Source organism: Equus asinus, chromosome 2 (assembly GCF_041296235.1).
Source record: "Equus asinus isolate D_3611 breed Donkey chromosome 2, EquAss-T2T_v2, whole genome shotgun sequence".
NCBI classification, from domain to species: Eukaryota; Metazoa; Chordata; class Mammalia; order Perissodactyla; family Equidae; genus Equus; species Equus asinus.
Window position 1 is genome coordinate 162,918,001 of NC_091791.1, and position 13,370 is coordinate 162,931,370.

The window sequence follows — 13,370 nt, forward strand, 5'->3', positions numbered from 1 at the left end:
GCCCTATGTGGCTGTTTGAGAAGCACAAGTCTACTGCAGTTCACAAGGCTTATGCCAGGAGAGCCCCATACAAGGTCAACACAGTCCTGCCTCATGCGTTTGCCCCATCCCACTGAGGTGGACCCAGTCAACCCACTGCAGAGGCCCCACTCACTCCATCAATGAAGTCCCTCCCCTCACACATGCTATGTCCTGCAGAGGCAGACACACATCCCACTGCATATGTTCCAGGCACCCAGGCTCTGGAAGCCTACAAGTTGCCTGAAGGCCTGATGTTGGTTGAGGCCAGTCCCTAGGTTGGGCTGCCTATTCTGGCTGACCTGGAATACATTGCTGATCTAGTGGGTTGGGCAGATCCTGGGTTAACAGGCCAGGGTAAGAACACCAATGATGTCTGCCAGTGTCTGTGTCAGCACACCTATACTAGGTCACGATAACGGCTGCCACCAATGTCCCAGTTGCTGGGGAGGTCTCGTCTGTCACTGAGATACACCCAGAGCCTGTCAGCTGACTTTCTTTTCACCAAAGTACTATGCACCTTTCTTTCTGATGATTTTAGGTTACTTTTTGAAAAAGGTGAATTCGTTCATGGGGCCTTTAAGAGCAGGCTATTTTACCTTTGTCTGATAGCTTTTCTGGGGATATTCTTCATTGTTCTTAATAGCCAGCAAAGCCAGATATTATGACACTTGTCTCAGTTATGCTGAGTACAAAGGCTGCTCATTCTTGTAATGCTCAGCCTCTCACATCCCCCACTCCTGGAGGGAAGGATTTATACCTTAACATTGCTCCCAGCTGGCTCTAAAGTACCATGACTCGAAGATGGCTTTTTTCTCTCTAGAAAAGAATTTCTACCTCTTCCATCTCAGTCAGGACTGTCCCTTGTTGTGGGGGTCCTTTTTATCCAGTTTGCAGTTCTCTCTCAGGGGTAATTATTCCCTGAGTAGGTATAAATGTGTTGTGTCTGTGGGAGGAGGTGAATTCAGAGTCCACCTATTCTGCCATCTTGACACCATCTCCTAATTCATTCCTAATTGATTCTAAAACAGTGGTCATAGCAGCATAATCGAAGTCTTTGCATAGACTCAACAACATGAATTTCCTCTCATTAACGGTGATCTGGCTACCATCATGACTGGGTTCTCAAACTGCCAATGTAAAAGTAAATGTTCAGCATCCTGTATGGTACCATATCTCTACCTACTCTGAAAGGACTAGCTGCCTATCTTGTGCCAGGTTGAATAGAGTTAAACTCTTCTTTTATGGAAAGGGGAGATGTTTACTTTCATAGGGATATTTATCTCTATCTCTCTAATTTTACTTCATAAGATAAATATTATATATATAAGTTCATCTGATAAATGTATATTTTATATATAAATATAAATATTATGAATACATATAAACTATCGATTATAATCTGTAAATATATTGTATAATTATATAAAATATAGAATATGTTATAAATATGTAAACATACATTTATGATATATAATAAGTGTGGTAATATAGAATAAATTTATATAATGTAAATTATCTATCTATCTATTTATTTATTTTGTGTACTGCTTTGTCTTTCTCATCCACAGTGCTGCTTCCAGCACTACCATTTTTTGATGCATAGAATACCTTTACTGTGTTATCTATTGTTATGGTGCATCTGGACACATTTTTATAGGAAATAAAGTGTGACCCTGGGCTTACATTCATACTATTCACTAGACTTATTTTGCTCCATCACGCAGAACCAGCTCACTGACATAGTGATGGGATGGCCTGGTGACTACTCAGCTTTTGTACCAACTGGGAGATAAGCACCTTGCAAGTTTAAGATATTTTCTATTTGGTGCAGTAGATATCTCAAACCAGTGTTACCATCTGTCCTGTAGTAAGAATATGTGAACCCAAGGTAGGGAATGTCACTTTAACTATGGGACCACATCACTTACCAGGGAAATCTATGCTTCCTCTTCTTGTCAACCTCGGTTTAGTAGGTTCAGAGGTCCTAATGCCTCATAAAAGAATGTTTGCAAATGGAACATAGCTGAGACTAGCCCGTGACCACTTTGGGATCCCAAGTCGCTGAACCAGCGAACAGAAAAAGGCTTGCCTCTTCATTTGTGGGAACTAGGGCAAGAGTATAAATGGAAGTCCTTAATCCATATGTTGAAATATTTGAAAGTTATAAATCAACGTAAGAACATCTTGAGTACAGTATGGTCTATCCTTCCATGTTGATAAATATATGTTGTTTTCTCTTTTACTCTAGTGTCTTATTATGAGTTTTTAGGACCTTTGGTTGTTATGGTCAAACCAAATTGGTCCATAGGGGTAAAGTCCCTTGACCCAGGAGCTCCTTCTAAATGCCTGTGTTTGTTGTCTCACTTGCTCACAGTTGTCTAGAACTGTTAATAAGCTTCATTTCCACATATGGCAAGATTTTATGGCACTTTGTGTTAAAGAATACAGGAAAATCTACGACTCTGTGAAGATGCTCTTTTCTTTATAGAAGTAAAATGAAAGAACAAGAATAAACTTAACAATAAGGAGAGTAGTTCTAATGTCAGACAAATTGACTAGTAGTGGAGAATAATTGTGAAAAAGAGTATTGACATGTTGTAGAAGGGTAACTGACCCTGACTTTTAACTAGAATCACACCCTGTTAGAGTTATATGAAAGATATTAGGAGAATTCAGTGGCTTTATAATGTTTGAGATGCAGCACTTTGTTACCAGTGATGGTTATATGAGTCATTCTCATCTTCCGCAATTTGATCAACAGGTAAGAAAAAATCATGAAACATGAAACTAAGACAAAAGGGCTGTTGTCCTCTCCATTAGCTTTTCAAATGAGATGAAGTATAAACTGATTATCTTCTGTGAAAAGGGAAGAAAATTTAGTATGCAAATTTAGATGGAAAGAGTCTTATAGATACCTGAGTAGAAGAGACACTCAAAGACCCAAAGCTGAGTAAATTATTTTCAATGTAAATCTCATCCTAAAATACAATGTGGAAAATTTACAAACAAAATGAAAACTACCAGGAGATCAAATTAGTTCTCCTGCTTTCTTATGTGCTTTAGACATTTAGAATGTTTTGCTTTAATGTTGTCTCTAAACTATAAGTAGAATTCAGAAGGGTTTAAAGAAAGTTAACAAACGTGATTTTTTTTTTTTTTTTTGGAGGGGCAAGGTAAATGAGAAAGAGATTCTAAGAGGAAATACAAAAGGGATTGAGTCTTTGAGTCTTGGAAAAAGAAAGCTAAGGGATGACAATTTGTTGAGTTTATGCACAAATAAAGTTAACTGAAAGGGGCACTGAAAATTATTTATATTATCTGCAGTTATAAAAAGCAAAGAAATGTTCTTAAATTGGGGGGCAGATTTTACTTAGTTATGAAGAAGAATTTTCTGACAATTTGAACAATAAAATGCAGGACATTTTAGCTAGAGTGGTTTTAATCTCTCACTATTTTTAGATGGAAAAGGAAATGTATATGAATGCTGATTTAGATTTTCAACCCTAGGAGACGTCTGTGGGTCCCTTTCACCTTGATAATTCTATTATTTGGAACCTCATCTGCCAATATTCCCCTCATCTATAAATGATTAAGTGATCCAGAAAGTAATGCAAATCATACCTCATAAACTACCTTTGACTTAATTTAGAGTGGGCCTTGTCTATCTTTATTGTTATTAAGCACATAGTTCCTTATCTCCTCTGCTGTTTTAGTCTTCATTCTGATGTAGTTTATTTCTTTTTCTTTAATTTTTCTTCACTTTTATAATCTCCTCTTTTCCATTTTTTCTGTGTCTTCAGAACTCTTCTCAGTCTTAGTATGCATCTTCCCTAGGTATATAATCCTGCATATTTCATGTTTTTTAATCATCCATTTATATCTTCTTCCTTCTTTTTTGAACTTTGATATTATAAATACATAATTTACTGTATCTATTACTATTTCAATTGCAAATCTGATTTTTTCATGTTGAAGGCTACCTTTATTATTTATGTCTAGATCATAATTTCCAGATTATTGAAATCTTTAGCCAACTTTTGATAGAGGCAGCATTTTGAATGTCTCCCTCCCTCCTTCATTTTTCTAAGTATGTGTTAGCAGTTGAAGTTACAAACAATGTTAAACACAATTCCTCCCCTCAATGTATTTGCATATAAAACTAACTATAATGTAATATTATGTGATAAATGATGCTTTGGGACATGAATAATGTGCTATGAATAGGAACAAAAATGAGGAGAATATGAATCTGCTTAGAATGTGAAGAGGTGGTTGGGAAGGGAGTCAAACATTATAGCATGTGTTTACTTTGAGATGTGTATTGTACTTCTCTTCCAGAGAGAAAGAGCAGTGGGTAGAGATTGTGGAAGGTGAGTTGGTGAAGAAGAGCCAGTATATTTAAATGCATGGAGCCATATGTAGTGTGTGTCATTGTCAGATAATAAACAGATGTAGCTGGATCATGGGGTCCAAGAAATGAAGTAGGAAACAGGAAGATGGAAAGAACCAGACTCCAATGGGCTTTGAATGCTCTTTTAGCAGGTTATTTTTCATCTGGGGGCAAAAAAAGACTCATAAAACCATTAACACAAGGATTGCGACTGTTTTGAGAGTGAATGAACTTTATGGAACAGTGAAGACACTTGATGAAGAGGATCTTGATGAGGCTTTATAGTGGATCTAGTGAAAACTGATGAAAGTAGGGGAAGTGAGAAGAGGAAGGAGTGGATACATGGCAGATGCATGACATTAAAAAAGAAATTGTGACATATTTCAAGCATTTAAAATGTACCCAAAACTGTATGACTGGCAGTATGTGTTTAAGTTCAAGATATAATAATGGACATTTGTTATTTTTTATCAGATTTTTTTTGGTAGTAAATCACTATTAATACAATTGAAATCACTCATCATCTCAGATTCCTCTTTCCCTTGCCAGAGAAAATCACTATTCTCAAGTTATTGGATATCTTTCTGGTTCAAGCTTTTATAATTCTAGTATGTACATATGTATTTATATTTATATTATTATTTATATTTAATAATTATTTTATTATACTTAAATTAGTAACTTAATTATTTTAATAATTATGTTTGATAATATTCATTATTTATTGTGTTTGGAATTTACAAAAATTATATCACTTTACATGTATTATTTTATAATTTGGTGTTTTCCCTTCAACATTATATTTTTGAGATTTTTCCATGATGACAAATACAAATCTGGAGCATAGGAATTTTGCCTTTTGGTAGATCTTCCTTATTGTGACACCATCTGTTTATGGATCTGGTTTGCAAGATCAGAACTTTACATTGCAGATTTTCTTAAACCAGGACCATTTGCTAGGCCCTGTTTGATGGTGGTGGTGAAGTCAATGGGACACCCTTCAGGCTCCATCCTTCTTGGGGCAGTTTCTGACATAAGATGAATGATGAGGATGAATTATCCTGTAGAGTAGCCATGCCATCAAGATTCACCACCTCACTTAATCACAACAAACCCATGGTGCTTGTTGTCTTTCATGATTTTATTCTGCCAACAAGGGAACTGAGGCTCATAGAGGTTACAAAACTTCCCCAAGACAGACATACAGCAATGTCAGACCTGAGATCAAACTGTGAGGTCTGGCTTCAAAACACAGAGTATGAATTTTCAGTTTACTTCTCAAGTAACTCATTTCATTGTTATATTATAATTTACTTATATACAACCTCATTGTGGACTTACAGGTTATTTCCACTACCAAAGGTGCTAAAGAAGAGGAACTAACTGGATTTGGTGACATATATTATCTCACATTCTCAGTTCTGCAAGACATTAATTTTATCCATTTTACAGATATGAAAGGTGTCAGACGTGAAATGTATGTTACCCGAGATCACTAAATTGTTAAGTGATAAAGTGTGAAATATGGTTTTTCAGATACTGAACCCTATACTCATTTCATTATCCCATTATTCTTCTATAAAAACAATACGAGTAATTGTTATAAGGTGTTATAAGAGTTAAAATAGAGAAAAGTTCAAAGAATGGTGCAATCATACATAGTCTATCTTTATCATGAAGTCCCAGGTGGAGTCTAGAGTCCCTGCATCCACGCTGAGATTGAAGATCAGCCTCAACATACTTTAACCCAAATGGGGCACTCAAGCTTTCTACTGAGGACCTATTATGTCCTCTAGCTTTCTTCTAGGCACTGTGGAGCTTATAAAGAAATACAATAGATAGAATAGCCTTATAATCCACTTGGGGAGTTAAAATCAAACACTAGATACAGAAAACCACTCAGGTTGGCAGAGTCAAGAGTGATTTCATGAAGGGGTAGAACTTGAATACAGACAACATAATAGAGGTTTCTCAGTGGTTATCTCATGCTGGCCCTCTTCAGGGGTCTCAGTCCCCACTGGAGAAAGAAAGGTTGAGCGCAACAGATCACAGTGGCATTTTATAACATGAGTCCTTCCAAAATAAATCTGTTCCAAATAAAAGTATTTACTCAAACAATTAGAATAGGAACAAATATTTTAGCAAACTTCCAAGTTTCTCAGGGCACTGAGGTACATTAATTAGTTGATAAATAGTTGTCAGTGATGATTAATCATGGAGGCCAAGACAGCAGCTGCCGGTATGTCAATAAATGGCAGTCATCAGCTGTAAGAGGGGCTCGTCTTTCCCCCAACAATTTCTATAATCACTCTATCTCATGTTTTTGCTCAGGTTGTATCCTCAAGATGTCAAAGATAAGTGGAAGGAAACAGAGAACTGGAGAGAGGACTGATCTCGGAATCAGTGGGCTTCAGTTCTAGTAAAAGCGTTAACACTAAGAAAATTTATGATTTTGGTTAAGTTATTTAACACATTTGGATATTTGTTTCCTGATCTATAATGACTAGAGAGTTTCCTAAATTAGCGATTTTGAATTTATCATAGGTCCCAAAGTTGAGCTTAATGATTTCAGTCTCCTTGACTAGATTGAAGATCTCTTTTTAGCCCTATTCCTACTCTTAGTTATCCTTCAGACAAATTTTTCCCTTTCCTGAATTCCCCTGACTCTTGACCTTTCCTTCCTTGCTTCCATTGTCAGTCTCTGACTCAAGAAAACACATTTTATTCACCCTATCAGCAAATATTTACTTGTCCCTGTTATGTATGTAGAGTAATTCTAAAATTGTGACACACTGGATTGAACAACACAGATGTGCTCCATAACTGTATGGGGCTTGCAGCCTAATCGGGAAGGAAAAATTAAACAAATAAAATACGCTTGTGTTACATACTAAGAAATATAGTGTTCTTTGAGAGCAAATCAATTGAACTTATACAAGATAATTTAATTTGTATCACTAAGAAAATGTGAATATTATATTACTCATAATTCTTTACTCAAATATATTTCTAATATGAATGTTTGATGCTTTTTGTTCATTAACAGTATTTTATTTTCTTATTCATTCACTCAATATGTCTCACATATTGAGTGCTGTTATGGGCAAGTGAAATAAAGAGAAGTAAACTTAACATTTACTGAAAATTTAATATAGCCATACAATTAAGATACATTATTTTACTAATTAAAATTTCATAAGTAAATTAACTGAGGCTCAAGCAGTTTAAGTAACTTGCCAAGATCAACCTGTCACTATGAGTCACAGTAATCTAAATACAAAACCCTTACTAAGCTATGCTGTTTCTCTAAATAAGAGTAAAGAATTACAGGGTAATGTGATGGGTCCTTATATAGACATTTGTATAAAATGGTTTCCACTACGTTATGATACATTTCATATTTTAAGCTTTTCAGATCATGTGCTAGGTATTCTAAGACAGTCTTTCTCAAATTACTTTTGTTAAAGGATAAGCCTTTTTCTTTAATTTCCAATGTTTTATGGACTAACACATTTGTAAAGAACAAAATCAGAAACTTGCATGTCACTGTAATGTCAAATCGCTAGAGAAGTTTCTAAACACTCTCAATTTCTGATTTAATATTATACAAATGGTTACAGACAGTTCATGGACCTGCATCTCTCTGTGGATCACTTTTTCACACTTCAGGAAGTCCAAATATGAATAAGTCATAATCCCTACCTTGAAGAAGCTTACAGTCTCCTTGGTGAGTTAGAACTGTAGTCAGTTATCTATAATGCAAGGGATACTAAAATAAATGCTAGTAATAATAAAGCAAGACTTCATAGAGGTGGCAAATATTTAATTAATATTGAACATTAGTATGTTCCCAGGGGTGAAGACTGAGAGAGAAGAGAAAAATAATCTACCTGCTGGATGAAGATTTGTAGGCTTGGAAGGTATTGCAATAGTGATTAGCTCTATCTCATTGGGGCCAGATATCAGTTTTAACTCAAAATCAAAGGTTTGGAATTGAACTCCTGTTATGCATGTTGACTATTTTGGATCTCTTGAATATTATCATGGCATCAACCCTATGAGGAAGCACAGGATACTAAATGCCGAGAAAACTTGGTGGTAGAGAATAGATCCGGATGACAGTCATCAATTTCTCTGTGATCACCTTCAAGGCTATGAGCATATTAAGAGAGTTTTGATGTTAAAGTAGAAATAGGCTTTCATAATTTTGACCTCACTCCTAATTTATTAACATAATTTTATAACTTACATTGTCAGGTAGCAGTACTGACAGAACTAATGGATGGAGCAAATTGCTCTGTGGTGTCCGAATTTGTGTTACTTGGACTCACTAACTCCTGGGAGATCCAACTTCTCCTCTTTGTGTTCTCCTCCACATTTTACGTGGCAAGCATGATGGGAAACTCCCTCATTATGCTCACTGTGACTTCTGACCCTCACTTGCACTCCCCCATGTACTTTCTTTTGGCCAACCTCTCCTTCATTGACCTGGGAGTTTCTTCTGTCACTTCTCCCAAGATGATTTATGACCTTTTCAGGAAGTGTAAATTGATCTCCTTTAGTGGCTGCATCACGCAAATGTTCTTCATCCATGTCATTGGTGGTGTAGAGATGGTGCTGCTCATATCCATGGCATTTGACAGGTATGTTGCCATATGTAAGCCACTCCACTATCTAACCATCATGAGCCCCAAAATGTGCATTTTCCTTTTAGTGGTTGCCTGGATGACTGGCCTTATCCACTCCATGGTTCAATTGGCTTTTGTGGTAAACTTAACTTTCTGTGGTTCTAATGTGTTGGACAGCTTTTACTGTGACCTTCCTCGATTCATCAAACTTGCTTGCACAGACACCTATCGACTAGAGTTCATGGTCACAGCCAACAGTGGGTTCATCTCTGTTGGCTCCTTCTTCATACTGATCATCTCCTATGTTGTCATCATTCTCACCGTTCAGAAACACTATTCAGCTGGTTCATCCAAGGCTCTGTCCACACTCTCAGCTCACATCACTGTAGTAGGTCTGTTTTATGGCCCTTTGATATTTTTCTATACCTGGCCATTTCCCTCTACACACTTGGATAAGTTTCTGGCCATCTTTGATGCAGTTCTCACTCCTTTCCTGAATCCTATCATTTACACATTCAAGAATCAAGAAATGAAGACGGCAATGAGGAGATTATGCAGACAGCTGGTGAATTATATGAAGATCTCTTAAGACATACCTTTATTGTGAAGAGCCTTCATTTATTATTGATGTTCATTATTGATGAAGCTCTTGTTTGTCACCTTGATTTGATTATACACACTGATACTGAGTCGATTTTGACTTTCACTGGCGAGGAAGGGACATTCACTACCGAAAAGAGATAAATTAGATTTAAAACAAAAGATTATAATAATCTTGTGCCTCAATTCCTAAGGAATAATATCTATAAGTAATTTTTAGAAATTTGTAAGAAAGCAGGCTGTTTTAAGGCAATCAGAAGAGAGAGAAGTATCTCCCAATTCACCCTATTCAGTATGACTTCATCTTGACTACAACTGCAAGCACTCTATTTCCAAAGATGGTCACATTCACAGGTACTGTGGATGAGGATTTCAACTTATCTGTTCTGTGGACACAAATAACCCCACAACAGTACTGTATGTAGAATATGTGTCTAAGTAAAAGAATGGTTGTTGTGTAGTTACCTATTAACTGGAGTGAAAATATATTTAAAATAAACAGTAGAAGGAACTTTAACTCTATCATGGTCAATGAACTGTATGTTTAAAATAACAGAGCAGATAAAGTTAGTATAAGTCACAAAAAATTATTCTTGTGAGCTAGAGAATCTCTGCCTAGTAGGAAGATTATAGAAGGTAAAGAGTAGAATGTAGGGGTGGGCACAGGGGGTGAAGGGGAGCACTGATGCGGTGACAGTCAAGAAATAATGTACAACTGAAATCTCACATTCATGTAAACTATCACACACTCAGTAAAAAAATACTGAGGCTCTTGGCCCATCTCTCAGAGATTTTAATTCAGTTGGTCTGGGGTGGGCATGGTATTTTTTAAAAGCTCTCTGTCTCTTCTCCTAAAATTTTTTACCCTGCACTTAATGTTCCATTAGTATTAAATGACTTTAGCTTCTCAAACATGCCAGACATGCCATATCTCATGCTGCTTGCTGTTAATTCCTGAAATGTCTTCCCAGGCACCCTCATCCCCAACTCTCAAGTTCTTAAGTCTCTATTAAAATGCTATTTCTCCTGGGAAGTCTGTCCAGATCTCTCCAGATAGTTTGATGAGTTCTTTCTTCTAAGTTCCTACTCATTGCATTGAACATGCATTAATACAACTATTATCCAGATTTGATTAAAATGCTTTGTTTGCATGCATATGTCTCCTCACTAGAGCCCAAAGCTCCTTGTCTAGGGACTGGCACATGGGTAATAGTAAAAAAAAATGTGTTGAATGAAAAAACTACATATCTAAATCCTAGCTTCCGATGGACTTACAATCCAAAGAGCATTTTTTTTCCAAGTGATTTTAGGTCTTATTGTAGAGATTGTATATAATATGCCATTTTAAAAATAGAATATCATTTTATTAGACATGTTTCTTCTTTCCTCCTGCAAAATTTTATTTTGAAAGCATTTCAAACACACTGCCACGATGAAGGAATCTTATGGCGAATACCTGCATACCCACCTCTTAGTTTCCACCATTAAATAACTGGATATTTCTATCATTCTAAAGACAGTCTCTGCAATAAATGGTCCTGGGAAAGTTGGGTATTTGCATGAAAAAGAATGAAATTAGGCCCCTATCTTACACCACTCACAGAAATTAACTTGAAATGGATTAAAGACTTAAAAATAAGATCTGAAACTATAAAACACTTGAAGAAATCATAGGGAAGAAGCTTCTTGACATTGTTTTGGCAATGATTTTTTGGATATGACATCTAAAACACAAGCAACAAAAGAAAAGTAAACAAGTTGAACTACATCAAACTAAAAAGCTTCTTCACAGCAAAGAAAACCATCAACAAATTGAAGTGTCAGCTGACAGAATAAGAGAAAATATTTTCAAATCACGTATCTGATAAGGGGTTAATATCCAAAATATATAAGGAACTCATACAATTCAATAGCAAAAACCCAAATAATACAATTAAAAAATGGGCAAAGGACCTGAATATACATTTTTCCAAAGATACTCAAATAGCCAACAGTTACATGAAAAGATGCTCAACATCACTAATTATCCAGCAAAACCACGAGATAACACCTCATACCTGTTAGGATGGCTGCTGTCAAAAAGACAAGAAGTTATATGCTTGTGCACTGTTGGTGAGAATGTAAATTGGTGTAGCCACTATGAAAACACATATGAAGTTTTCTTCAAAAAATTAAAACTAGAACTGCCATATGATCCAGCAACTTCACTTTTTGGTGTATATCTGAAGAAAATGAAATCACCATCTCAGAGAGATATCTGTAACCCCATGTTCATTGCTGCGTAATTCACAATAGCCAAGACAGGGAAACAACCTAAGAGTGCATTGACAGATTAATAGAGGAAGAAGATGTGGTATATACACACAATGAAACATTATTTATCCGTGAAAAAGGGAATCCTGGCATTTACAACAGGATTTATGAAATTTCAGGGCATTGGACTAAATGAAATAAGTCATAGAAAGACAAATAGTGTATTATCTCAATTCTATTTGGAGTCTAAAAAATACTCCAAGCTCATAGAAACAGAGAACAGATTGGTGGTTATCTGAAGTGAGGGATGGCAAGTGGGCAAAATGGATGAAGGTGCTCAAAAAGGAACAAATTTCCAGTTATAAGATATATAAGTTATGGAAATTAAATCACAGGCATGGTGACTATATTCAACAATATTGTATATTTGAAAGTTGTGAAGAGAGTAGATTTTAAAATTTCTCATCACAAGAAAAAAATTGTATGTGAAGCAATAGGTGTTATTTAAACTTAAGGTGGTAATTATTTTGCAGTATATGCATATACCAAATAATTTTGTTGTACCTTAAAGTTATACAATTTTATGTGTCAATTAAATCTCAAAACAACTGGAAAAAATTTTTCTATACTTGCTTTATCACACATATATCCAGCTAATCATGTATCAATAAATTTTGATGCATTTCAAAGTGAACTGTGGACATCTGTTTCCTGAATTTTAATAAATATAATCATCCATTCTTATCAGACATTTATCGTGCATCTACTCTGTGCTGGACATTATTTCATATGTACAGAAGGAGTCCCTTTTAAAAAGGGAATATTCGATGGAATCATTCTTTTATATAGTAAATCTTTCATTGACTTTATTTTTATGCACATTTTATTGCTGGGTTTGCTTGAGTTGAGGCCCTGAAAGTGTTAAAAAGCTATGGAATAATTGATATGTGCTGAGAGTGAACCCTGGGAGACTTCAGGAAAGGAGAACTTTGAGCAGAATTTGGGGGCAAAAGAGGCATGGCTCTCTCCTGCCTCCAGACTTTGTCTGCTGTTGCTCCTGCTAGAAATCTTGTCCATGCCCCTCTGTACCCCTGCTGGATCCTCCTAACCCTTCAGATCTCAGTTACCTTGACCACATACACGAATAATGGCCCATCCTGTTAATTTCTCCCATGCCACTTTTCGTAAGGTGAAGGAGATTCAAGCAATTTATCCTGCCTATTCAGCATTATGTGTGCTTAAGCTGATTGAAATTTATAGTGAAATGCATGCAACTTTGATTAAATGCTTTCACATGCCCCAGGTATTCTGCCTCATTTGAAATCACCAAATAAGTGAGACACAATTGACAGGTAAAATTGCCAAAGGTGGTACTCTTAAAACATCCAGACTCAGTTTTGTATCCTCTCCAGGACTTATTACAAAATTTTTTTTTTTTTGGTTGTTCTTACCAAACCAACTGGTTTCCAGGGACAATG

General features: G+C 35.9%; 1 protein-coding gene across 1 annotated transcript; it reads left to right on the plus strand.

Annotated features, from left to right (window-relative positions):
• The first annotated feature begins 8,689 nt into the window (after positions 1-8,689).
• LOC106833430 (olfactory receptor 4F3/4F16/4F29-like) lies at positions 8,690-9,628 on the plus strand. Its single transcript, XM_014844621.3, has one exon. The coding sequence runs from the start codon at positions 8,690-8,692 to the stop codon at positions 9,626-9,628; it is 939 nt and encodes a 312-aa protein (XP_014700107.1).
• Positions 9,629-13,370: the final 3,742 nt, after the last annotated feature.